General features: G+C 40.1%; 1 protein-coding gene across 1 annotated transcript in view; it reads left to right on the forward strand.

Annotated features, from left to right (window-relative positions):
- The window catches only part of abch1 (ATP-binding cassette, sub-family H, member 1), a 41,712-nt gene extending 18,743 nt beyond the window's left edge, over positions 1-22,969 (forward strand). Inside the window, 15 exon segments of the mRNA XM_036593301.1 lie at positions 5,409-5,483; positions 6,611-6,785; positions 7,540-7,636; positions 8,677-8,845; positions 9,823-9,923; positions 12,603-12,673; positions 12,807-12,856; positions 13,925-13,981; positions 15,394-15,464; positions 15,618-15,678; positions 15,680-15,707; positions 16,366-16,469; positions 18,215-18,374; positions 19,026-19,130; positions 20,863-22,969. Of these exon segments, the coding sequence (XP_036449194.1) occupies positions 5,409-5,483; positions 6,611-6,785; positions 7,540-7,636; positions 8,677-8,845; positions 9,823-9,923; positions 12,603-12,673; positions 12,807-12,856; positions 13,925-13,981; positions 15,394-15,464; positions 15,618-15,678; positions 15,680-15,707; positions 16,366-16,469; positions 18,215-18,374; positions 19,026-19,130; positions 20,863-20,969 (1,431 nt within the window). The 3' untranslated portion in view covers positions 20,970-22,969.
- The last annotated feature ends 3,570 nt before the right edge of the window (positions 22,970-26,539 follow it).

Genomic DNA, 26,539 nt, shown 5'->3' on the forward strand with positions numbered 1-26,539 from the left:
TGACAGAGGCCTGACTGATATATCAGTTGGCCAAAATATCATCCAAATTCTATTAGTACTGGCGTAAATGTAGCAGAACAAGCAGTTTCCCTACACTCTTAAAAAAGTTGGTTCTTTAAAGGTTCTTTAATAAAGAAAATGGATCTATATAGAACCATCAACACTCAAAGAATCCTTTGGATGATTAAAGCATTCTTTGCACCACGAAAGTGTTCTTCAGATTGATGGAGAATGTGTTGCTTGAAATGGGTTCTACACAGCACCAAAAAGGGTTCTTCTATTGTTATGATGTCAAGTTTGTTACAATAGAAGAAACCTTTTCGAAAAGGTTCTATATAGAACCATCTACAGCACATCCTCCATCAGTCTGAGGAACGCTTTTGTGATGCAAAGAACCCTTTAATCATGCAGAGGGTTCTTTGAGTGTTGATGGCTCTATATAGAACCATTTTCTTTACTAAAGAACCCTTGAAGAACCATCTTTTTTAAGGGTATACAATAGAGCAAGAACTTCAGGTTGTGTCACTGGGGAGCAAAATGTGAGTCACGTCTTGGTACAGTACATTTACTCATGTATTGATTTGTAATACCTCAAAACACTGTTTTCTTTGTGTCCAGTGAGGGAACAGTTACCTTGCTGGTGTACAGTTAGAGACTGTAGCTCATCTGTTTGTGTTAGCCATCTTCTAGCCTTTCATCATTGGTCATTTTCTGACCACAGAGCTGCTCTTGGATGGATATTAGTATTATCTCAACCTAACAGCAAAACTACTATGTCAGTGTAACTGCTGTGCAGTTGTAGTTTATGACTACAGGACTACTGTTGTTCTGATATTATTCAGGTGGTGGTTACACTGACATAGTAGATACTGACCAGTGATGAATGGGCTAGAGGGGCTGATAAACTGCGCAGTAACAGATGGACTAAAGTCTGTAACTGTACACCTACATAGTGAAGCTATAAGGTATTTTGAGCTCGTAAAGTGGTCAGTGAGTGGACGTGCAAGGTAGATGTTTCTAATAAAGTGGCCAGTGAGTGGACATACAAGGTAGATGTTTCTAATAAAGTGACCAGTGAGTGGACATACAAAGTAGGTGTTTCTAATAAAGTGGCCAGTGAGTGGACATACAAAATAGGGGTTTCTAATAAAGTGGCCAGTGAGTGGACATACAAAGTAGGTGTTTCTAGTAAAGTGGCCAGTGAGTGGACATACAAAATAGGGGTTTCTAACAAAGTGGCCAGTGAGTGGATGTACAAAGTAGGGGTTTCTAATGAAGTGGATGTACAAAGTAGGTGTTTCCAATAAAGTGGCCAGTCAATGGAAAAACTAAGTAGGGCTTTCTAATAAAGTGGATGATGAGCGCATGCAAATGTTAACAGTGCTGTTAGATGTACGGACTTGTTTCAGAAATCAAACTACTACACTGGAAATGGCATGCACTGTGCAATATCATGTGCCAGTCTTTTTGGTAGGTGATTAGCGTTCACTCCTTCTCCCCTTCTCCTACCTTTCCCGTCTTTTCTCCTAATTAGTCTAGCGTCGGGACGTGTGCCATCACTACCATTCATGCGGAGCTTAGGCTGCTGTAATCCGTTTAAAGGCCTTTGCTTTTGCACTCGGTGAACTTTGCTCAGGAAAACCAATTACATAACCAAAGTTCCTCGAACAGGATCGGGATCAGGTGGTTATGGTGTCTGAAGTAAATCTAAAGGTTATTTATCTTGTTGTAGTATAATAAGAGGTCTTATCTCTTATAATCCATCTCTGAGAATCTTATCTCTGATCTCTCACACTCATATTCCTGATCCCAATGGTGAAAGATCAGGCTACAGGTGTGTAAAACAACCATTGTCTACGTTTTTCTTGTATCTTTTCCCTTATGTGGTTTATGTACCAAACACAGTCATTGTTCATTTTTATATGACCATTATCCAATCTCTGTTTATCTATTTGAATTAGACAGTCTGTTGTGCCCAGTGGTCGAGTTATTTTCAGGGGCAGTGGTGGGTTCAAACCTGGGAGCTTTTCAGACGGCATATTATATTCTGATATATTGGCCTGCCGTTTGACATTTTTTATAGAATATATATTGATATATTGTGGTACAATATAACAATCTATAACCTTTTTTATAATACCCATTTTATTAATTTTGTTACAGTCGACTTAAATATATCTCCATGGGACTGCACAATGTATGCAAGGCTGTATCATTTATTTGCGCCTCTCGACTTGTTCGTTTTTTGATTAGCATTTCCCTCTAACAAAACTCTTTACAGTGATTACCCACAACATTTACAATATCAGGCATGATAACACTCATCTCAGTAAGAGATGCAGCTGGTGGTGCCTCCTTATATTGTTTTTATAATGTTTTATTGTGTTTCTACCTTTTATTTAAATCACATGCGTCAGGCTCCAGTCCTCACGGGCCAAAATGCTGCAGACTTCACCACACTGCTTCATTAAACACACCTGAATCAGCTCATCAGCTAATTAGCAAGGCCTTCATGAACTGAGTTCAGAGTGTTAGATGAGGGTGAACGTTAATCTCCGCAGCACTTTGGCCCAGAAGGTCCCCAGTTTGACATGTCTGATTTAAATAAGTTTTCCGTGAAGATTACAGGCTCCAGTTTTCAGTTTTATTATCATCAAAAATCTCTCACTGGTTATGCCAGTTATGTAAGATAACGCACAGTTCTTGCTATATTGTAAGCATTTTCTATGGGGCCGGTTGCCAGGTCCATCAAAAATCTTCAGCCCACAGTTTCCTTTTAACTGTCCACCAAAAACTGAAGCTTTATCATTTTTTCCCCTACAAATGCATTTTCCAATCAGCCCAATTTGGTGAGAAAACGGCGGACCTGGCAACCCTCCAGCGAACGCTCCACAGCGTAACCAGTGAAAAGTGAAAGCATGTGATCTTACATTCACACCTCTTCTGTAGGTGCATTGCTTACATTTTTTAATGTTAACTGTCCAAGTGAACACATTAACGTAATAAATTATTAATGCCATGAATGTTTTTATTGCCATTAATGCATTTGTCGTAGTGCAGATGTCCAGCTGCTCAAATGTGATCTATCACGATTAACTGCACAAAAAATGTGATTAATCACAATATGATTCATTGTTTTAATCTTTAGACAGTCCTAGTTTTCCTCAAACCTTCCACTACAACAGTGAAAATGCACAGCCACATGTGCACCGTATGCATGTGTAATCAGTGGTCGTGTGTACACCAGATGTGTTCATGCTTATGACATCACAACCATGACCATTTCAGAATGGCCTGTTTTTGCAGCCTAGGTTCCATACGTGAACTGGGTAGGCTACAGATTTTAAAAAGTGAGAGTGTTCGCTTGCTGCATTAAACAGTTTTACTAATGTTAATGTTAATATCATGTTATGGGCCCTTTAACTGACCATGACACTGGTCATCCAGTGCACAGCTATGGAAATGTGTCAGCTCTGACGTGAGGTGATTGAAAACTCACCCTAAAAGAAAATCTTTTCTTAGCTCAGGCAGTGACCGTGTCTAGATCTCTATGTAAAACAGCGGTGAGTCACACGTGTAGCGTTTATCTTTTGGAATACATTCAAACTGTGCTCACTGTCTTTGTCATAAACAGTGCGGTTGTCTTTGTTTGTGGGATGAGACAGAAAGCAAACGGTTAAATAACAGCTTCACCAACATGACATTTGATTTATGACCCTGTGCGTCAAATCTTACGTTTCTTGTGTAAAACCTGCCACTTTGAGATCGAACACACAACCTCGAGCAGCACAAACACTTCAGAACGTCTGCTGACCTGAAAACCTCCTACAAAAACAGTAACCCAACCCGTAATGCAGGTCGAGTCGTCTATACAGTCAAACTGAGGGATATGTGGCAACTACGTCACTAGGTTAAAGGAATAGTTCACCGAAAATGCACTTGAGTTACAAGGCTAATGTAGCTAACAAGCCAGAAAAGCCTATGTACCACTAACATAAAAAAACATTAAAAATTAACATAAAAATGATCATAAAATCCTACATTTTCACACACAAACCATTTCAAGTTGTTAAATGGGAATTCCATCCATTTTTTTGATGTTGTTAAGATGTAAACAGAGTGATTCAGAGTTGTTTGGTGTGAAATGGTTCAGATTTCTTTACAGTGGTGCTGATAGGAACCAGGGGTCACCATGACTACAACACAAATATAGCCATTTTACTTACTATCCAAAACCACCAGTGAATCTGCATGTGTCTTCTGAGTTTTTGTATGATGTTCATTATGGCAAAATGTGGTAAATCTGAAAACAAAAAATTTTCTTTCGGGACTATTTAGCCTTGTAGTGTCCTGCATGTACCCCTCCGCCATTAAAGTATTTGTAAAAAATACACAATAGGCCAAAATCTTTTCTCAAATGGATCATTGCATCAGCAGTGTCTCAGGCATCAGGCAGTGTATTCATAACTATTTCATGTAATAACTTTCTGTGAGCGAGCCTTAAGGTGGACGTCTGGTTCCTATCACCACCACTGTGAACAATTCTGACTCGTAAGTATATAAAAATGGACTATGGTATACCATCTAATCCAGTCGCTCTTGGTGTTTTTGTGGTTGATGATTAGTTGTTAGGAGAGTTTTGTATCAAAATACACTCAAAAACTGTTACTGCCATAACAAATGAACAGATCATATAGCCAAAATAATCATTTTACTGTAGAAAAAAATTTTCTTAACATCTAACTTACTTACTTCTAAATGGTAATGTAACAGGTAATTTTATTTTATTTCTATTGATCCATTTGTCATGAAATGTTCACACAAGCTAAAAGGGCATTGATGTTGAGGTCTGGACTCTGGGGTGGTCAGTCCATTGTTCAGCTTCTTTGTTTGATGTGTCCATCTCCTTTTCTCAGTGAGGTTCTTCTTGACAGCTACACATCCTTTCAGACCCACAGCGCTGAGTCGTCTTCTCACAGTGGAGGATGGACAGAACCACCTGTGGATGTTTTCAGATCTGAAGCAGTTTGATTTTCTCCTCTCTCTCAAAGATGAAAGCTTTAAGTGCTGTTTATCAGATGGGGGCAGTTTTGGTGTCTACCAGGTCATTCAGGTGGTTGTTAGGAGCCTCACTTTCTCTGTAGCTTTTAATCAGTTTTTGAACTTCAGTTGTCTCTCTATAACTTTCTTCTTCATTGTCCAAGTAGATTATTTTATATTTAAACAGAAATATCTTATTGAAAATTAATAACTTGTACTTAATAGCTGTTTTGACAGGGACTTAATAAATGAAGGGTGGTCTCTGACTTTTGCGCAGTACTGTACATCATACAGCTTTGGCTTTTACTGATGTGAGAGCAAGATTTGTTATTGCTGGTGTTAAATCCTCCATTCCTGCTGCTCCGCAGGTTGGGTTGATGAGGAACGGGAGACTGCTAGCTGAAGCCAATCCAGAGGAGGTCATGAAGCAGCACAACGCAGTGGTGAGTTCAGCCTCTTTCGCAAACACAAATACAGATACAGTCACTGGGCACTTCAGAAACCCCTCTCTTGTAGCTTCACCTTGCTGATGTTCAGCTGGAGACTGTGTGCCCATCTGTTGATGCACAGTTTGCGTTAGCAATCATCTAGCCCAGTTTCTGACCACACATCTGCTCTTGGCTGGACATTTTTGGGTGGATGGTCCACTCACAACCTCCTGTGACCCTGACTTGTGTAAAAACCGCAGCAACCCTGCAGTGTGGGCAGCTGATTTATTGTGCAGCATCAGATAAACTACAGCCTGTAACTGTACACCTGTATAGTGGAGCTACACCAATCAGCCAAAACACCTCCTTGTTTCTATACTCAGTGTCCATTTTATCAGCTCCACTTACTATAAAGGAGCACTTTGTAGTTCTACAGTTACAGACTGTAGTCCATCTCTTTCTCTGTATACTTTGTTACCCTGTTCCTCAGTGGTCAGGACCCCCACAGGACCACCACAGAGCAGGTATTGGGCGATGGGTCATTCTCAGCACTGCGTGACACTGATGTGTTGTGCTGGTGCGAGTGGATAATACACATCAGTGCTGCTACAAACATCCAGCCAACACTGATGAACAACTAAAGGACCAACACAAACTGTGCAGCAGCAGATGAGCTATCGTCTCTGACTTTACATCTGCAAGGTGGACCAACAAGGTAGGAGTGTCTAATAGAGTGGACAGTGAGTGGACACAGTGTTTAAAAACTCCAGCAGCACTGCTGTGTCTGATCCACTCATACTAGCACAACACACACTAACACACCACCACGTCAGTGTCACTGCGGTAAGAGTGACCCACCACCCAAATAATACCTGCTCTGTGATGGTCTTGTGGGGGTCCTGACCATTGAAGAACAGGGTAACAAAGGATGCAGAGAAACAGATGGACTACAGTCTGTAACTGTAGAACTACAAAGTGCACCTATATAGTAAGTGGAGCTGATAAAATGGACAATGAGTGTAGAAACAAGGAGATGATTTTAATGTTACGACTGATCGATGTATAAGGTGGAGCTTATAAAGTAGACAGTAAGTGGAACCACAAGGACAAATTCTAAATATGTGTCCGTGTGCTTGCGTCAGACCCTGGAGAGTGCTTTTCTACAGCTTTGTGAGGACTCTGACCAAGTGGGGTCCAACGGCAGCCCTCAGGGTCCAACTCACACTAACAGCCCGTCTCCGGACAGCCTGAGGGACGAGAGCAGAGAACTCCTTGGGAAGAATCTTCCCGCAGCTACAGACATCCCTAAACTAAAAGGTACTGCATTCTAACAAAGGGCGTAGCTATTTAAATATACAGGAATATGCAGATGTGTTTACTTAGCCAGGTATTCAAATAAGGCACTTACTGTGCTGGCTATATGCAGTAAACAGGTATTAAACCTTCTATTTTCATTTTTCATTTATATCTCCTTATTTGATACACTGTATGTCTAAAGGTGTCCAGACGTGCATTCTAATGAGCTAATATAGGTCATTTAAGGTCACACCTTGCTCATACAGGTGTTCAGTTTTGCATACACAGTCTAATTTCCATAGAAAAGCACTTACCAATAAGGAGCAGCCACACATGAGCCTAAAATCACCATGCCCAATGCTGAGTGTGGGTATAAAGCCCCCCCAGCATTGAGCTGTGGAGCAGTAGAACTGTGGTCTCTGGAGTGATGGAGCTCCATCCAACACCTTTGGGATGAGTTGGAGTGATCCAGAACTGACCATCCAACATCAGTACCTGACCACACTAATGCTTCATCAAATCCTCACAGCAATGTTCAACATGTAAAGCCTTTCCAAAAGAGTAGAGGCTGTTACTGCAGCAAAGGGGGACAAACTCACTATTAATACCCTTCATTTCAAACGCTGGAAAAGCAGGTGTGCACAAACTGTTGGATGTACAGTGTATATTTATATACTGTGGTTATTTTAATACAATAAGTGGTTAAAATGACCATCCTGACCACATTCACATGTGTTACAAGCTAAATAGGATGTGTGCATGTATGTGTATACAGCGGACTGGAAGGTGAAAGCACGTCATGTCATCCCAAAATGGCGAAACATTGCTGCTTTGACGATCAAAACGATGGTGCGGATGAGGAGAAATCCAGGGTAATTTATCAATTATGATCAATAATAGATCTAATCATATCTTGTGTCATTAAGTGCAAAACATAGTAACTGTGCACAGTAAAAAGCTTTCTGAGTGTCTCTCTCTCTGTTCCTCTCTCTTATTCTCCCTCTCTCTCTCTCCCTCTTGTTTTCTCTGTATCTCTCTCTCTCTCTCCCTCTCTCCCTCTTCCTTTCGCTCTCTCTTATTCTCCCCTCTTTCTCTCTCTCCCTCTTTTTTCTCTATATCTCTCTCTCTCCCTCTCTCCCTCTTCCTTTCGCTCTCTCTTATTCTCCTTTTCTCTCTCTCCCTCTTTTTTCTCTGTATATCTCTCTCTCCCTCTCTGTTTCTCTCTCTCCCTCTTTTTCTTCCTTTCTATCTTCCTCTCTCTCCCTCCCCATCTCCCTCTTCCTTTCGCTGTCTCTCTTTCTCCCCCTCTGTCTCTCTTTCCCTCTCTTTTTCTCTGTCTCCCTCTTCCTTTCGCTCTTTCTTATTCTCCTTCTCTCTCTCCTTCTACCTCTTTTTTTCTCAGTATATCTCTCTCTGTCTCTCTCTCTCCCTCTCCATTCCTCTCTCTTTCTCTCCCTCTGTTTCCCTCTCTCCCTCGTTTTCTCTGTATCTCTCCCTCTCTGCCTCTCCTTCTCTCCCTCTTCCTTTCGCTCTCTCTTATTCTCCCTCTCTCTCACCTTCTTCTTTTCTCTGTATATCTCTCTCCCTCTTTCTGTTCCTCTCTCTCTCCCTTTTTGTCTTCCTTTCTCTCCTTCTCTCTTTTTTCCCTCCCTATCTCCCTCTTCCTTTCTCTCTCTCTTATTCTCCTTCTTTCTCTTTCTCTCTCTCCCTCTCTCCCTCTCTCCATCTTCCTGTCTGTTTCTCTCCCTCCCTCTCCTTTATAATGGCTATATTGTCATCAGCTGAAATGAATATTTACTAATGAGTGATGAGAGTGAAAAATAAATAAATAAATAAATAAATAAATATGAAGCATAAATAGATATGAATGAATGAATTACATGACTATCACCCTCTCTCCCTCTCTCTCCAGTTCCCTGTGTTTCCAGTTTCTCCTGCCTGTGATTCAGATCTGTCTGATGTGTTTGTGTATCGGAGGTGACCCAAAGGGGATCGAGGTAGCTGTGGTCAATAACGAAACGAGCTCCAGCGCCTACAGCCGTTCTCTTCTCTCTTTCCTCGACAACACCAGCGTCATCCAGGTATCTGCACAGACTCAGGGCTGAACGATCTATCACGATCAACCACGTATCGCAATACTGTGGCCTTATGATTCCTTTGATATCAATATTGAATCATGTTACATGAACACTAACTAAAAATGACAATTTGCATCCCTCATTCGTTCAAGTGTTTCTGTTATTATGGCCTTTGTAGCTCATTAACACAACCTTTTAATCCATACCACATTTGTGTTCGAAGGTAGAAACCAAAATATTTTTGTTATGATTTGAAAATTAAAAGTTAGTGTGTACAATCTTGCTTTGTGCAATTACAGTCCCACAATATGGTACCTGGCAGATAATAGATATTTCTATAATTTAATGCTGTGTCTGGCTTTTTCACATGGTGCAGAGTCTCTCTCTCACTTCCTCTCTGTGCTATTGTCTCTCTCCTTCATCTCAGTAAAGCTTCTATTATGAACAGAGTTTCACTTCTCTCTGCAAGAACCGGCATCACAGCTCAGCAGCTATCAAACAGTCATCAAAAGTGAACATTTTTTTGGCAGCTGGGCCCAGACACTCTAAGAAACACGAGGCAGAAGAGGAAGTGAGAATGTTTTGTGCTTGATTTGCGTTAGTTATATCTCAGCTGATGCCAAAGTGATTACTGCCATTACTAGTTATGACTACTGCCAACAGGAAACAGGATACATAATTTAAATGCCATTAATAATTGTAAAATAACAGAAAGGCTTGAATAAATGAGAGCATATTTTTACTCATTGGCCGTTAGAAACACCTACCTTGTGCTTCCACTCCCTGGCCACTTTATTAGAAACACCTGCCTTGTGCTTCCACTCATTGGCCACTTTGTTAGAAACACCTACCTTGTACTTCCACTCACTCACAGGCTTACTTACATCGCCAGAGTGAGGCAGCAAAGTGGAGCCAAATTTAAACTGAAATACACTGTATCAGTTATTGTACAGTAAGTAGTTGTAATTTCTCTCCTGCAGGTGAATATGTCTCATAATCAGGCTTTTGACGGGATTCGTAACGGAGAGTACTGGGGGGTCATAGAGTTCGGCCAGAATTTCACCAGCTACCTGACCAAGAGGTGAGGTCTGACATTTCAGACTCTTCATTAATCTGCAGATTGATTTCCTCTTTGGCCGTCTTTCATTTTCAAATATGGGACATACGAGGTTTTCTTCCGACAACAGCAATATATATGTATATATATATAAATGGCTGAAATAAATTATAGAAAGACAGAGTTGAAGCTGATATATCACAAGTTAGCTTGCTGCAGGCCTAAATCATAACCCACTCATAACTCAAACTGTGTGGACTGTACAGTATCTCTAATGGACTTAAGACACACTTTTGTCTATAGAAGTGGACTAAAGTGTGACAGCTAAAAAAGCAATAGTAGCAGCAATCTGGAATTTTGTCTGTAATGATTGGACATCGTTGTACGTCAGTTAGCCGTCTAAGCTTTGACCCTATTGTCAAGAGTATGTTGCTACAACCATCCGTGGCCAGGTAGTGTGGTCCATCCTCCCTCCCATCACTCAGCAGAATGCTAGCCAATATTAGGAAACATAAAATAATTAGCAGTTAGCATTTTCCTTCAAGCATGTTGAGCTGATGCTGCAATAGCAGCAGTTTGTAAACATGTGCTGGAGCTTCACACGTGGACGTGGTAGCCTTCCCCCTCCCAGCTCGGTTGCATCATGTGATTAAGGGAAACCGAGCCAGTGGGTGGAACTAGCCATGAATAAATGATAGAAAAACAGAGTAAAAATCCCCCCAAAAAACAAAAAGACATCAGTTAGCATTCTACAGATAAGCTAACCATGTCTATTAATTGGCCATGAGCTTCACTGAAGACCATGTTAGCTTATAGTCTAACTGTTTGAACGCAGGGTGTTGTGACTGAATTGGTGGGAATTTATGTAATACCTGTTATTTACCTGGAATTATGTCACAGTCTACTGGTGAGTGACGTGTTTTCCTGCCACTCTAAAAATATTCTGACAGACAGGTGATGATGAATGTAGTCCAGAGGGGAGAGAGAGAGAGAGAGAGAGAGAGAGGTGGGTTGGGAGAGGCTGCATAGCTTCTTGTCTGAATCAGGGTTTTAAGAGAGGAAAAGCAGGTCGATCTTGTCTGTCCCTCTTTTTAACCCTCTCTCTCATGACTCATAGTACTTTAAAGGAATAGTCCAGCAAAAAATCTAATTCACACAGACCCCCCCCACCACCCTCCACCACAAATGCAGTCAGTCAGCCCGGTAGCTTTGAGCTTGTTGCTAACAAGTAATCAAAGCTTGTAGAGAATAATAGAAAATCATTACAGGTATATAAGTGTAAATGGAGTGTGATTATCGTCATGCTGATAAACAACAATAAACAATTCATATAATTCAGTAAATCAATTGGAGACTTTTTTTTTGTACCTTAATTTTCATTCCACATACCTGTTTGTCGTTAACATTAGTTTTAAGTACAGCTTATATTCGACAGTTTAGGCACCGCTGTCAAGTGACACGTTTTATATTAAAACCCTTTCTGCATGGAACAAACTTAAAAATTAAAATGACATATTTCTGCAAATCGCTGTTGTCAGAACAAAACCTTGTACCTCTAAAATGAGAACGTTATAGGAAAAAGAATAAACATACTTTAATGTAAGTCGATGGAACCAGATGTTTTTCCAAGTAATTTTAGGCTTTTTTTTTGGCCATTCATCATGAAATTTACATATAATGTAAAGGGCAATTGTTACTTTCAAATTATGTCAAAAAATGAATAATGACAAAAATGGAGATATGAGGTTTTATTTTGACAGAATTGTTGTTTATTGGTTGAGTTACACATAAAAACACATACAAACATAAAATGTGGCCTGATGAAAAATTGAACTCTTTGGCTACAGTCACCAAAGGTATGTTTGGAGAAACACAGGAGCAGCATTTGATGAAAAGAACACCTTGCCAACTGTTACACATGAGGTGAATTTATTGTGCTTTGGGGTTGTGTGGTAGCCAGTGGCACAGAGGCCAAAGGGGATCTTACTAAGCACTCACTGAAAGGGTGCCCACTCTTATGCACACACCATATTTTATGTACATGTACTTTTTCCCCACCAATATGTTAAATTCAGCAAATAAATAATAATACTGCATTACAGTTTGCAGCAACCTGCCAGATTTAAGTGTGTTCCATGCTGAGGTGGTGTTAACTTCTTTCCACTTGTTTACACACTTAAAATGCTTAATGTATAATGAGAATTTGGTCAAAAATAAAAATGAATTTCAATTTCATTAAATCATTCAAAAGTTTTAGCACTCCCAGTGAAATGACGCATTTTTTATTAAATCCCTCTCTGCATGGAACAAACTTATTTCTGCAAATGTTATTACTCAATTGGTGTTTATTGGTTGATTGGTTGGTTAACACAAAAAAACACATAAAAAAAAACATAAAATGTGGTGTGCTGTGGTCTGATAAAACAAAAACTGATGACAGTCACCAAAGGTATGTTTGGAGAAACACAGCATTTGATGAAAAGAACATCTTGCCACCTGTTACACATGGGGTGGATTTGTCATGCTTTGGGCTTGTGTGGGAGCAAGTGGCTCAGGAGATGTTGTGGGGATATGCTTTTAGCTACTCAGCCAGGCATCACTGTTTGCATATACAAAAAAAGTTTATTTTTTGAAGTTGGGTCCCAGTATTTTTCATATTTCATGAGAATAATTTATATTGGTGGATTATTTGTCTCTGGACAGAATGTTGCAGCCCAGGGTGTCCAGAGACATTGTTGAAGGAGGATCCGTCCACGTCTGGCTGGACTTGACAAGTGAGTTCTTCTGATTTCTAATCAGAGTTATTGCAGGTTTGGACATTTTGACTCTACACAGTGCTGGTCATCATTGGACTCGTGAATGAAAGTAATGAAATGTCTATAAACGTGTTATATTTTCTTTTTTTAGATCGACAAATAGCAATAATGCTACAAAAGAAGCTCCATGAAGCATTTCAGGTACAGAATCAGTGCCACATGACTGTCAGCGCATCACAGTTATCATCATTTAATATATGCTGTTTATTTTAATTAACCTTTGTGTACAGATAGAAAACCAGTTGACAAAGCTCAGTTCTTTAAACAAGCTAGTCAAACAATCAGTAGACAAACAGGTGGTCAGTGAATGATAAAGGTCATTTGTATTGACACATAAAGCAACTGTCGTGCAACTATGTGAGCACTGGCCTTCATAAGGAGATCACAAGCTTGATCCCTGGTGATGCCACAGCCATCTGTATCTGGGAGTCCAAGAGATCATAAATTGTCCTCTCTCTGTCCCTCTGGGTGGGTGGGTAGGATGGTCCTCCCTCTCCCCCTATGACTCCACATGATGCTAGGTGTCTGTTAGCTAACCTAACAGAATTAACAGTTAGTATTCTCCTCCAAGCGTGTTGAGCTGCTGTTGCGTTAGCGGCAGTTTGCAAAGATGTAGTGGCTGGATTTGCATGATTTCAGAGGAAGCATGTGTTAGCCTTCACCCTGCTAGCTTTAATGGTATTGTGCCCAGTTAACGAGTGGAAGTGAACACAACTACATTGGGGAGAAAAAAAAATTAAGATCTTCAGAATTAATGAATTACTGTTACTTTGAGTTGAGCTGCAGTCATATTTTCTGTTTCATATATATGTATATAATTGGTGCTGAAAGAGAGTATATCGCTGCTGTCAGAGCAAATCCTCGTATCTCCAAATGGTAACTTTAAAGGAGAAAGAAAAAACATACTTTACTTTTAATGTAAGTCAATGGAACCAGACTTTTCTCCAAGTCGTTTTGGGCCGTTTCTTTTGGTCCGTTCATTATTAAATTTGCACACAATGTAAACAACAAGTGGCGACAAGTACTTCCAAATTGTAAAAAACTGAAAAATGACAAAAATAGGGATATGATGTTTTGATCCGACACCAGTGATATGGTGTATTTCTGTAACTCACTACCAACTATGTTGAAGTATCGCATTATTATGTAGTATTACTCCATTGTGATTATGCACTGAGAGCTTATTCAGAATGTGTGTATGTGTTTCAGGCGTTTGTTGAGAGCAAGATGGGCAGTCTGGCCTACCTGGTGTCTGTCCCTGTTAAGGTAAGCTTGTTTCACTTCTCTGTAACACTGTGCTGCACTGCCCTCTAGTGTTAGATGGATGGCATAACATTAAAAAAACAACAGCAACACTTTTACAGACATTGCATGGTTTACATCAGGGGTGCCCAAACTGTTTGTCTCAAGGGCACAAAGTGTAATATTTGTAGAGGGCCGAAGGCCAAAAAGACAAATTCTTATGTGTTCACACATTGCTAGTATAGCTGCGCGCTGGCCAAAAAAGATCATCTCTTTCCATTAGCCTGCATTAAAAGTTAAGAATGTTTTTGGCTTCTCTTTTAAAGCTGCCATTTTGGAGATACTTTGTCTTTGAAGCCCTAGGGAACCTAAATATCTGTTTCCTTTCTATACTAATCTTGCCTGGCAGATAATAGGCATCAACAAATTGTGTTCCATGAATAACATTCCAATGACCAACAAATGGCCGAAATATGATATTTAGATGTTAACAGGGCCGTCCTTATTAAGCAGTACCTCCAAAAATCTGATATGGTTGGTACCATTCAAAAACTACATTTCCCAGCAGTCTCTCTGTGTTAGGCTAACAACCAAGGGAAAACTAACCTACCGTAACTTGCAGGTCTCATTTTTAAGCTACACTTAAAAAAAAATTTGGTTCTCCCAGGGTTCTCAATAGAAACATTAACACTTAAAGAACCCTTTGCGTGATTATGCATCATGAAAGTGTTCTTCAGATTGATGGAGAATGTGCTGTAGATGGTTCTATATAGAACCTTTTTGAAAAGGGTTCTATATAGCACCAAAAAGAGTTCTTCAATTGTTACGATGTCAAGCCTATAACAATAGAAGAACCCTTTTCGGTGCTATATAGAACCCTTTTCAAAAAGGTTCAGTACAGAACCATGTAAAACACACTCTACATCACTCTGAAGATTTCACAGGGTTCTTTGTATGTTCAGGGTTCTATATATTTTTTCTAAAGAACACTTGAAGAATCGACATTTTTAAGTGTGTAGCTTTAATACATTTTCCTTAAAACTAAATACTCTAAAGGTTTCCTTACATATGAGACACACTCTAGCCTGCTGCGTACAATTGTGTTATTACATCTACATTGCAATGACAGTTGAGTGGCGTCAAGAGTCTTTTCTTGTAATTTATGACATTACTATATGTTTTGAGGGTGTAAGTGTTTAGGCAGCATTGTTTAAAGGAGCCCCCACCACTTTGGACAGTCTTGGCCCATGTCTTCTCTAGTTGTTTCCTATGGCCACCCATCTGTAATGTGCCCTTACTGGGTCAATTTAAAAGTTCTTGTTATATTCCATGATATTACATGTTATAGATGTTATGTATGGCACTTTTCATCATGAATGTCTTTCTTTTTCTACTCTCTGTCTGTCTATTTGTATCCATTATCTGTTCTTGTGTAGTTTGAGGAGCCCATATACGGCAGTCAGAACACAGATTTCACTACGTTTGTGACCCCAGGGGCAGTCCTGAGGTACAGTCTCCCACATTCACACTGTACAAGCCAGTGCCAGTTATTGTAAAATGCTGCCCGAAAGTTAAAATGACTGATCCCTATCTCTCTCTCTCTCTCTCTCTCTCTCTCTCTCTCTCCCTGTCTCCATTCCCCCTCCCTTCTGTCTCACAGCATCACCTTTTACCTGGCGGTGGGACTGACCGCTCTGTCCTTCGTGTTGGAGCGGAAGGAGGGGTCTGATGGACAGGTGCTGGGTGGCAGGTGAGAGGTTTAACAGGTCACATGACACACCCACAGCTAAGCTTTATAGCTAAAAATTCCCTCCTTACCCCAAATCTGGTCAACCAAGTCGTGTATGGCATCTCAAGTTTGCTTTATTAGTTTTGCACTGAAGCTATGAGGCTAATGTAGCTAGCACGTGATGTAAAGCCAGACAAAATTCAAGCTTTATTTTAGTTTCCATTATATAGCTGCATTATCCAGTGCAAAGGTAAAGAATTAAAGTTCAGACGTCAAACATTTCTTGGTTGAACGACCACATTTGAAGGAAAGGAAGAATTGTGCAAATTGGATTTTTGGCCAGTCACTTAAACTGAACTGAGACTGCACTGCATGTTGGATCAGTTTCCTCCATCAACCAGTAGAGGGCGTTTGGGCTCTATGTTAGATTAGAGGTCAGATCACAAGCTCACTGAAGGTCTTCCTTAGTCTTTTTCTGCTTCTTCTTATTATTGTTATTAGTTTTTTATTTTTGTTATTCTCCTTATTACTAATTCTATTTCTTCTGCTTCTTATTATTATTATTTCTTATTATTATTGCTGTTCTTCATATTATTTATTTTCCTTCTTTTTCGTCTTCTTCTTCTTATTATTATTATTATTATTATTATAATTATTATTCTCTCCATCTTCTCTGTAGGTGTGAGTTCTCTGGAGACCATGCTGGCTCATCTTTTCTCTCAGTTGCTGGTCATCAGTGTCCAGATCATTCTCCTGTTGCTCTTTATCCTCCTCGTTTTCAAAGTGAGTGTTAGAGTGCCTTTTGCACAGTATATCCTTTAACAGTTTACAATGTGTCTTACATGGTTCTATCTAGAACCTTTTTGGAAAGGGTTCTATATAGCACCAAAAAGGGTTCTTCTAGTGTCACAGTCTTGGCATTATCACAATAGAAGAACCCATTTTGGTACTATATAGAACCCTTTTCAAAAAGGTTCTCTAGAGAACCATCTACAGCACATTCCCCATCAGTCTGAAGAACCATTTCACTATGCAAAGAACCATTTAAGCATGAAATGGTTCTGAATAGGTCTCATGGTTCTAAATAGAACCATTGCCTTTACCAAAGAGCTCTTGAAGAACCATCTTTTTAAGTGTGAAGCATTAGCTGCAGAGCAAAGAAAGGTAGGAAGTGAGACAGCTAATCAGCCAGTTCAGCTGGCTGAGCCTTGTACAGTAATAGTTTCATAAAATGAAAAAAAAAAGAAAAGATGAAATCATTAATCGCAGTTATTTATAAGGCACTTAATTGTCAGCTAAAATGTCATGATCGTGACAGGCCCAGGGCCCAGGCCTCTGTTGGTGCTTCAGAGCTGCTCAGGGTTCAGCTCATTTACGCCCGTGAGCTGTGTGGTGCATCTCTTATGAATACTTTACACAGTGTGTCTCAAGTTCACGTCTCTCTCACTCTGTGAGTGTATCTGTGAGACAGTCAATGAGCGGTCAGTGAGACCATCTCCCTTCAGTACTGACCAGAAAATTACAACAGAAGCCTGCATTTGTCATTGGTGTGTTTGTGTAGGTGCTCGACATGAGGACACATTTGAAAACTAATTTATTAGTGCGTATAAAAATAACACTGTAAAATTACAGTAATTTACTGGCTATTAGTCACATTACTTTCACAGTAATTTGCTGTAATGTATTAACAGTAAATAAGAATAAAATAACAGCTGTATAGAGTGACTCCACCTGCACCACAACATTGCTGTGTTGTAGCTGTTACTCTGCTGTAGAATTAAACTACAGTAATCTCCTGTATCTTTAATGGCAACTATAAAAGTCATGTAACTTAGTAGCCAGTAATTTACTGTAAATTTACAGGTGAAAAAATGACCTATGAAATCAAAGTAACCTAAAATAAACTAATAAACTTAAACATAAAATCAAAAAGTATAAATGAACATTTATTCACCATGTTTTGTACTGAATATGCACAGAAAAGCTGCACTGTGTAGGTTTTGGGGGTTTGGAGACCTCTCTGGTGGAAATGTGTAATTGCACAAAGAACAGTTTGTAACGTGGGTTGTGCTTCGGACTCCACAGGTGGATGAATCTGGTGATTGAAAGAGAATTGAAGAAGAACTCAAAACATTGTAAATGACTTGACTCAGTAGAAACACGCATACATATATACACACAGACACACACACACACACACACACACTCTCTCACACACACACACACACACACACACACACACTTTTCGCACCTGCTTGTATATTCAGTGATCGCATAAAACCAATGACTTTATTTTACAGTCAGGAAATACCTCAGTCAAAAAACATGTAACACTATGAGGCAAATGACTTAATGCAGCTCTCTCTCTTTTTCTCTCTCTCTTTTCATCTTTCTCTTTCTGTGTATCTTCCTCTCTTTTTCCTTTCTCTTTATCTTTCCTCCTTGCTCTGACTCCCCCTCTATCTTCATCTCTCTCTCTCTCTCTCTCTCTCTCTCTCTCTCTCTCTCTCTTGCTCTCTCTCCCTCAGATTCCAAATGAGGGCTCTCTGGCTTTAGTGGTCACTCTGATCGTCCTGCAGGGTGTGACTGGAATCTCCTTCGGATTGGTCATCTCTTCGGCCATCGATGATGAACAGTCGGCCAATCAGGCGGCTCTGGGCATCTTCTACCCCAATCTCATCATCAGCGGTATGACCCCAAATCTCAATCTTATGTTTTATTACATTACGTGTCAGACTGGACGCGTATTCGTAGCACATGGTAACGTATCCTGGCACTCATCTGTTGTAAAGCTTCTCTCGCTGAATGATAAGGAGAGACATCAGTGCAGTATGAGCTGGGCTGGTCCACTGGGGTAAGCAGATGGACTGACAGTGATGAGACTGAGAGGAAGAACGGAGGGAGTATATACAATGATAGATATGAGAGAGAGAGAGAGAGAGAGAGAGGCAGAGAGAGAGAGAGGGAGAGAGAGAGATGCACTAAATGCATGGTAATTACTGAGAGACAGAAGAGGAAATTGTCTCAGAGGTTCTGACCTCAATTATCTACTTACAAACATACACACATTACAACATTACACACATTTTACGTTTCTGTGTGTTTTTGCTACTTGATCACCCACTCAACCTATCTATCTATCTATCTATCTATCTTCATACCTGCCTGTCGATCTATCTATCTTCCCACCTACCTGTCAATCAATCTATCTATCTATCTATCTATCTATCTTCCCACCTACCTGTCAATCTATCTATCTATCTATCTATCTATCTATCTATCTGTCTGTCCGTCTCTCTCTCTGTCTCTCTCTCTCTCTCTGTCTCTCTCTCTCTGTAGGTGTTATCTGGCCGGTGGAGTGTATTCCGTATCCTCTGAGGTATCTGAGTCTGGCTCTGCCTCAGACGTACGCCTCCGAGGCTCTACGCTGCATTATGTACAGAGGTGAATTACACCCACATACACACACACAATGTCTGTCTGTCTATATATCTATCTGTCTGTCTGTCTGTCTGTGTGTCTATCTGTATCAAGAGGATGACTCAGGCCAGTTTGACACACCTGTATATTGTAGACTTTATTATGTTATAGTAGATTATAGTATTATTTTTCTTTCACACATACACCCACTCACACACATATACACACACACATACACACACACACACACACCACTCACACATACACACACACACACACTCACAGATATGACGCGCTCTCCTGCATCATGTTTAGTGGTAATCGTACACTGCCACACATACACACACGCGCGCGTTTTCCATGATGGTCTCATGTTGCAGCGGACAACAAAGTCATCCAACACTCCCAGCAGCAACCACACATCCTCCTCTCTCTCTCTCTCTCTCCCTCTGTCTCTCTCCCTTTCTGCTGTCTGTCTTTCTCCCTATCTGTCATCTGTCTTTATCTCTCTCTTTCTTTCTTTCTTTCTTTCTTTCTTTGTGTCTCTCTCTCTCAATTATTCACTGAGTCTGTCAGTAGATCTGCATCTCAGATTAACCACATGAACAGAAAGCCACTCGTTTAAATCTGCCGCCAGAGGAGTTATGGGCAGCTGCCCACTGGCAGAATCTTTTTATCAATTTCAGCTTGTAGAACCAGAGCGTTCTGTGAGCTACTGTGTTTTCTTGCACTGTATAAAAGAAGCACAAGGCTTTCTTTGTTGTTGGATGCATGAGCATGAGTAGCTGAAGTGGTGGTTTAGGACACAAACAGAATAAAATCAGCTTTGTCAGATCACATTCTTTATGTGAGTCAAGTAAACGCAGCAACAGCATTCACACATTCACATGATTAACAGATAAAAGTACATAAAACAGCAGAAATAGACACTTTTGGATCTGTGTTAAAGCGTTAAAGATACCCTTCAACCCCTTTTCATTCTTTGTGACCTTCTGGACATGCAGGCAAAGCAGGCTTCTGTATAGAAAACACACTGTACTGACTAAAGACGGCAATAAATGCCTTATGACAATATGACATGCTGTTATCTGTAAACATGAACAAAAGTACAGTAGCAGCTATTCTGAAGTGTGATTTGGAGAGGAACCCTCATGACCTTCAGAGAAAGCTTAATGGTTTCTGGGTACTAAAAAATGAGAGTGCCCCCCCCCACCCAGTAATATCTGTCTCCCAGAAGGTAATTGCTGCACCATTTAAGATGGAGCAGGAAATTTAGCCAGCTAGCAACCGAGACATCAGCATAATACTAGCTATTTTTATGTTTGTTATGAAGAAGAGGACCATGATACACTGAAACGACATTAATACAATGGTTATTATAATTTTTAACGGAAAAAATGTTCACATTTGTGGGTTTCCTTGCCTGTTTTTCTTTTTTTCTCATAACACTCTGTTTAAAATGTGTCTGGAAAACCTCCGTTTGGAGGGCCGTGCAGCCCTAACACTTAGTCCTACCCCTCAACAAAAATCGGGACATCCTACCCCTAGATGTGAACGCACAATACGGAGGGGTAGGGCTAAGTGGTAGAGCCGAGGGGTGAAATGGGATTGGGCCTAACAGTCATGGTTCAGTGACTGTGCGCATACTTGTTGGTGGCTATAAGCTTCTATTACTTCTGAACTACATTAGCCTCATTTCCTAGAACTGTTGCTTTAATAGAACCACACTATTAACTATTGTGCTGTTCTTCTTCAGGGTGGGGCCTTTCCCGCATGATGGTGTGGCGGGGATTCGCCGTGACCCTCGGCTGGAACACGTTCTTCCTCATCCTGGCCACCATCATCCTCAAGATGAGAACGTGAGGGGGCTCCGGTTAAGGAAGACGCTTCAGGTCAGGGAGAGAGGTGTCCAGCCAGACCAGACCTTTCTCTCTGTTAGAATAGACACTGAGTGGACATCTCAAAGTCCTGCGAAGTGGATAAATGACTCCTGGGGCTACCAGTCAGAATGCTCATCTCACTTCAGTACAGACAGATGCATCAAAGTAGCCAATCAGGTCCTTTTTCCTAAGGACCAGAGCCACTAACCTCAGGGAACCCCTCAGCATTGAGACCTTCTCGCCAATCATCAGACTTCCAGTATGGAAAAAGTGTTTCACTGCTGTGAACTCATTGCCACTCATTGTTTTGATACATTTGACGCGGATGTCCTCATTAGAAGAACATCTGTGGGATGATCTGAGGAGCAGATGGACAAAATCAACCGCACAACAGGATTTATTTGTTTCCTTTCAGAGGAAGTTGGGGTCAGGGGTTACTGGGAGCTGCTCTCTCAGATCTCACACTCCCACTTGTGGATCCATCTGTTTGTTGAAGTTCCCTCAGAACCTCCTGGAAGTCACTTTTGGGATCCCGTCTGGATGCTTTTGGCCTTTTTCAGTCTTTTGTATGAATGTTGAGAAATCTATTGGAACTCTAAGCATTGTAATTTGTCAAATGTAACCCTTGGATTTTGGAGAAGGGTATTTACTGCATGCTGGAACACCTTCAAGTGGAAGGGGGGTGGCTCCAAATGGGTGGGGCATAACCAGGCCCGGCGTTGAGGGTCAGCCAGTCATCATGCCTCACTAAACCCACAAGTTTTTAAAGCAGTCAAAGTGAAACTAAGCAGAAAACAAATTTACTACATAAAAAAATGGCTAATCAGAGAACAAACCCGAGCCCAATCTTGTGCATGAAAAGTCAGCCCAAAACCTCAAATTTTGTCAGGCAGCAGACCTGTAGTCCCTTCCCAATGTCTGTAATTGTAATTGTGCCTGGTAACCCCACAGTAGAGGGGATTAGCCAATATGACTTCCGTCTCTGATTCATCTTCTTTATTAATAATTTACAAAATAGCTCATTAACTGATTGTGTCTTATATGTAGTCGTTCATTGATCGTCTTTTTATGTTAGTCTTACGTGTTTAACAATGTTTTTTTATGCCTTCCCCCTCATGCTGGACAGAGAGGGCGCTGTTTTGCCAATAGCCAGAATGCCTGTTCAAAAAGGTCCACCCCTTAATTATTTCTTCTCATGTGACACATTTTTTGGTTGTCTTTTTTTTTATAGTTTACTTCTAAGGGGAGGTCACACTTCGAGGACCATAAACTGAAAAATATATTAGTTCATTTATGTTTACATTGCATGTATAGCAGGCCCGGCCAAACCTGTGATCGGTATGTACTGAAAATCAGATGTATGATTTTTTAATTATGTGAATTGGCTCTTATACTGTGCTGAAATGGAAAAAGCAACACATGAATACTGATGTTTACCAGGCCTGCTTGTGCAAAGAAAGCCAGCATAGTGATATTTAGGGTTTGTGACCAATAGCACCAGCTACAATCAGTACTGTACTGTAAGACTGTATGTTGCAGGAGAAATATAATTGCTGTTCTATCAAAACCTGTTTTTTTACTTAATTTGGAATGTACTGGTTGATAATTACTTTCATTACTTTGACTTAAAGTGCTGTGCAAAGTTTTTAGAAACCACCCTTCATTTATTTAATTTCCAGGCAGAATGGCCATTAAGTACAAGAAAACATATTTAACACAAAAATACACACGCCTCATCATCAGATTCATCCGCTTGGAGCACAAAATATTCCTCTGCACATTGCATGCAGTTACATGTTTCCACCAGGGAGGTCTCCAAATCCCCAAAACTGGCATAGTGCGGCTTTTGGTGCAACTAAGCAACTAACAAAGCCTCAACAACTAAAAATAATAGCAGATGTTTGAGTGTTTAGTATGTCTTTACCTTCATTCCAGCTTCCATTCTTTTCAGGAGACTCACTTTCAGTTTCTCAAAGAATCTGCAGACACACCTCCAAAGTTCACTCTTAGAGGTTGGTTGATAATTTTCTGCAGTAATCAAACACATTCAGTGATGTTGAGGTCTGGACTCTGGGGTGGTTCAGCTTCTTTGTTTGATGTGTCTCCTTTTCTCAGTGAGGTTCTTCTTGACAGCTACACATCCTTTCAGACCCATAGCGCTGAGTCGTCTTCTCACAGTGGAAGGATGGACAGAAACACCTGTGGATGTTTTCAGATCTGAAGCAGCTTGATTTTCTCTTCTCTCTCAAAGATGAAAGCTTTAAGTGCTGTTTATCTGATGGGGTATCAGTTTTGGTGGTACTTTATGGCTGTTTTGTCTGGAAATTAAATGGGAGTGGTCCCTGACATTTACACAGTACTGTACGTTGAAAGTTAAGGATGTTTTTTCCTTAAGGAGTTTTTGTTACGACAGCAATGGTATATTAGTATGTCTGGAGTGAATTGCTAGCTATTGAAGATTTTGGTGACCAGTGTTAATTGCTATGGAGGAATTTTGGGCTTTTTATAAACAGATCAATACAAGGATTTCTGTTTTTTGTTGTTTTTTTCTTGTGACACTTTGACACACTGCACGCTGTGCTTTGTGAAACCCAGTGTGCTTCTCAAATGGCTACCTATTTGACATGCAATGCTACCTAGAACATAAAAGCTAACAGTTTAGCTCTTGTCTAGTCGACTGTGTCAGTTTTTCTCTGTGGCACATTATGATCAGTTTCCCCTCACTTAAAGCTGCATTATGTAAGCTTTGGGGATTTGGAGACCTCTGTGGTGGAAATATGTAATTGCATTCATGCTCTTTCCCTGAGCTGTTCAATCTGATATTGAGCCGTCTGTGTATTTTTCTTTTTAATAGCTTTTCTTGCACTTAATGGCCATTATGCCTAGAAAATTAAATAAATTAAATGTGGTGGAAGTTCCTGCTCAAGGCAGGAGTCCAAAGCACAACCCATGTTACAAAATATTCTTCCACACCTTGCATGCAATTACATATTTCCACCAGAGAGGTCTCCAAATCCCCAAAAATGACATAGTGCAGCTTTAAATGAGGGGAATCTGATCATAATTTGTCATTAAGACATTCTTTGTGCCTACAGAAGAATTATTGGGATAAATTATACAGTTTCAAAGTGCTGAGTGATCCTAAAATCAAGACCTCATGTTTGTTACTTAAATCAGTAGGAGGAATCTCATCATAAACCAGCAGACAGTGCAGTCCATTAGTAATTGGACATTTACTGGACAAATATCCTTGAGTTAAGCCTTTTAAGGGGAATTTCATGTTTCAAAATATCAGAATAATTCTAGCTGCAAACAAAGATGTAAACAAATTTATTCAGAGCAGTTTGCTATGAAAGGCTCCATTGTAGAGAACTTTATTAACAAGTTCTTAACTGATAGGAACCAGGGGTCGCCATGACTACAACACAAACATGGCCATTTTATTTACTATCCAAAACCACCAGTGAACCTATACGTGTCTTCTGAATGTTTATATGGAATGTTGATGATGTTGGTTTATAAAAATGGCTTTGAGTGATATTAAAAATATACTTTTGGCCAAACTATCGTAAAACAGCGTCTCAGGCATCAGGCTGCGCAGTCATAGTCCAGTTTCCTAAAGACTGCACTGGACATACAGCACAGTTCTGGGATAAGAGTGAAGATCTGGGATTAGAGCCACAATGTCAGTAGAGTCACACTCTTTATGTTCACTCTTAAAAAATGGTTCTTCAAGGGTTCTTTAATAAAGGCAATGTAATTACTCTATGTATTTAAACATAGAAATGGTTCTACGCAGAACACATGGTTCTTCCAAAAAAGTTCTATATAGAACCATGTATAGCACATTCTCCATCAATCTTATTCAAAGAGTGTTCATGGTTCTATAAAGAACCACTTCTACATAGAACACATGGTTCTTGTAACAATAGAAGAACCCTTTTGTATAGCACATTCTCCATCTATCTTATTCAAAGAGCTCTTTGAGTGTTCATGGTTCTATAAAGAACCACTTCTACATAGAACACATGGTTCTTGTAACAATAGAAGAACCCTTTTGTATAGCACATTCTCCATCTATCTTATTCAAAGGGCTCTTTGAGTGTTCATGGTTCTATAAAGAACCACTTCTACATAGAACACATGGTTCTTCCAAAATGTTCTATATAGAACCACATATAGCACATTCTCCATCAATCTTATTCAAAGGGTTCTTTGAGTGTTAATGGTTCTATAAAGAACCACTTCTACATAGAACACATGGTTCTTCCAAAAATGTTCTATATAGAACCACGTATAGCACATTCTCCATCAATCTTATTCAAAGGGTTCTTTGAGTGTTCATGGTTCTATAAAGAACCATTTTCTTTACTACAGAACCCTTGAAGGACCATCTTTTTTCAAAAGTCCATTTAAACATACAAATGGTTCTACATAGAAACACATGGTTCTTCAAAAATGTTCTATATAGAACCATGTATAGCACATTCTCCATCAATCTGAAGAACCATTTCAGATGCAAAGAACCCTTTTATTATTCAAAGGGTTCTTTGAGTGTTCATGCTTCTATACAGAACCATTACCTTTACTAAAGAGTCCTTGAAGAAGCATCTTTTTAAGAGTGAATGAAAGAAGAAACTCTGGAATAATCAAAACTGACCTGTGAGTTACGGTGATTCCTGATTGAGGCTTTAAATGTAGACTAGCGTGCTTGGAGTTCAGGGTTTGGGACAGTCATTCGGTCACTTTTGTGTCACTGTGTTCATCTCTGTGTCAAAGATCATAATTCAGTCACTTTCCCCATAAAACACTTCTGCAGAATGGCTTATCCTAACAGACCACGTCCTCTCTCTAGGAAATGATCTTCAGCCTTCATAAATGTGTCTTTCCGAACTATAAATCTTTTAAATGTGGCCTCTCTCTCTGTGTGTGGTGCGATACCACAGTGAGACGTTATGCTAGCTGATATATATGGTCCTCACGTGGGCTTCATTAATATTTTAAAGCTGGAATAGCATTTATAGCCTCATTGGAGCTGGTAAATCTCAGCCTTTCATCATACAAAACGTTTCTGGAACAGATTTTAACAAAACGCCTCATCCAAACATGCTAATCATGCTAGTAATGAGAGAAAGCTACACACACAATACTTGACTAGCTTTTCTACATGGTTAGCATTTCACCTGAATTATTCAGGCTAGTTTGTATGTGCAATTTACGTGAACTGCTGTGTCTGATTCACTCGTACCAGTACGACACACACTAACACGCCACCACGTCAGTGCTACTGTGGTGCTGAGAATGATCCACCACCCAAGCACCTGCTCCGTGAGGGTCCATGGGGGTCCTGACCACAGAAGAACAGGGTAAAAGGGGGCTAACAAAGTAAGCAGAGAAACAGATGGACTACAGTCTGTAATTGTGGAACTACAAAGTGCTCGTATGTGGTCAGTAGAGCTGATAAAATGGACAACGAGCGTAGAAACAAGGAGGTGGTCAGAATGTTATGCCTGATCGGTGTATACTTGTCACTACTGCCCAATGGTGCAAACT

The sequence above is a fragment of the Colossoma macropomum genome, unplaced genomic scaffold, assembly GCF_904425465.1.
Source record: "Colossoma macropomum unplaced genomic scaffold, Colossoma_macropomum, whole genome shotgun sequence".
Taxonomy (NCBI): Eukaryota; Metazoa; Chordata; class Actinopteri; order Characiformes; family Serrasalmidae; genus Colossoma; species Colossoma macropomum.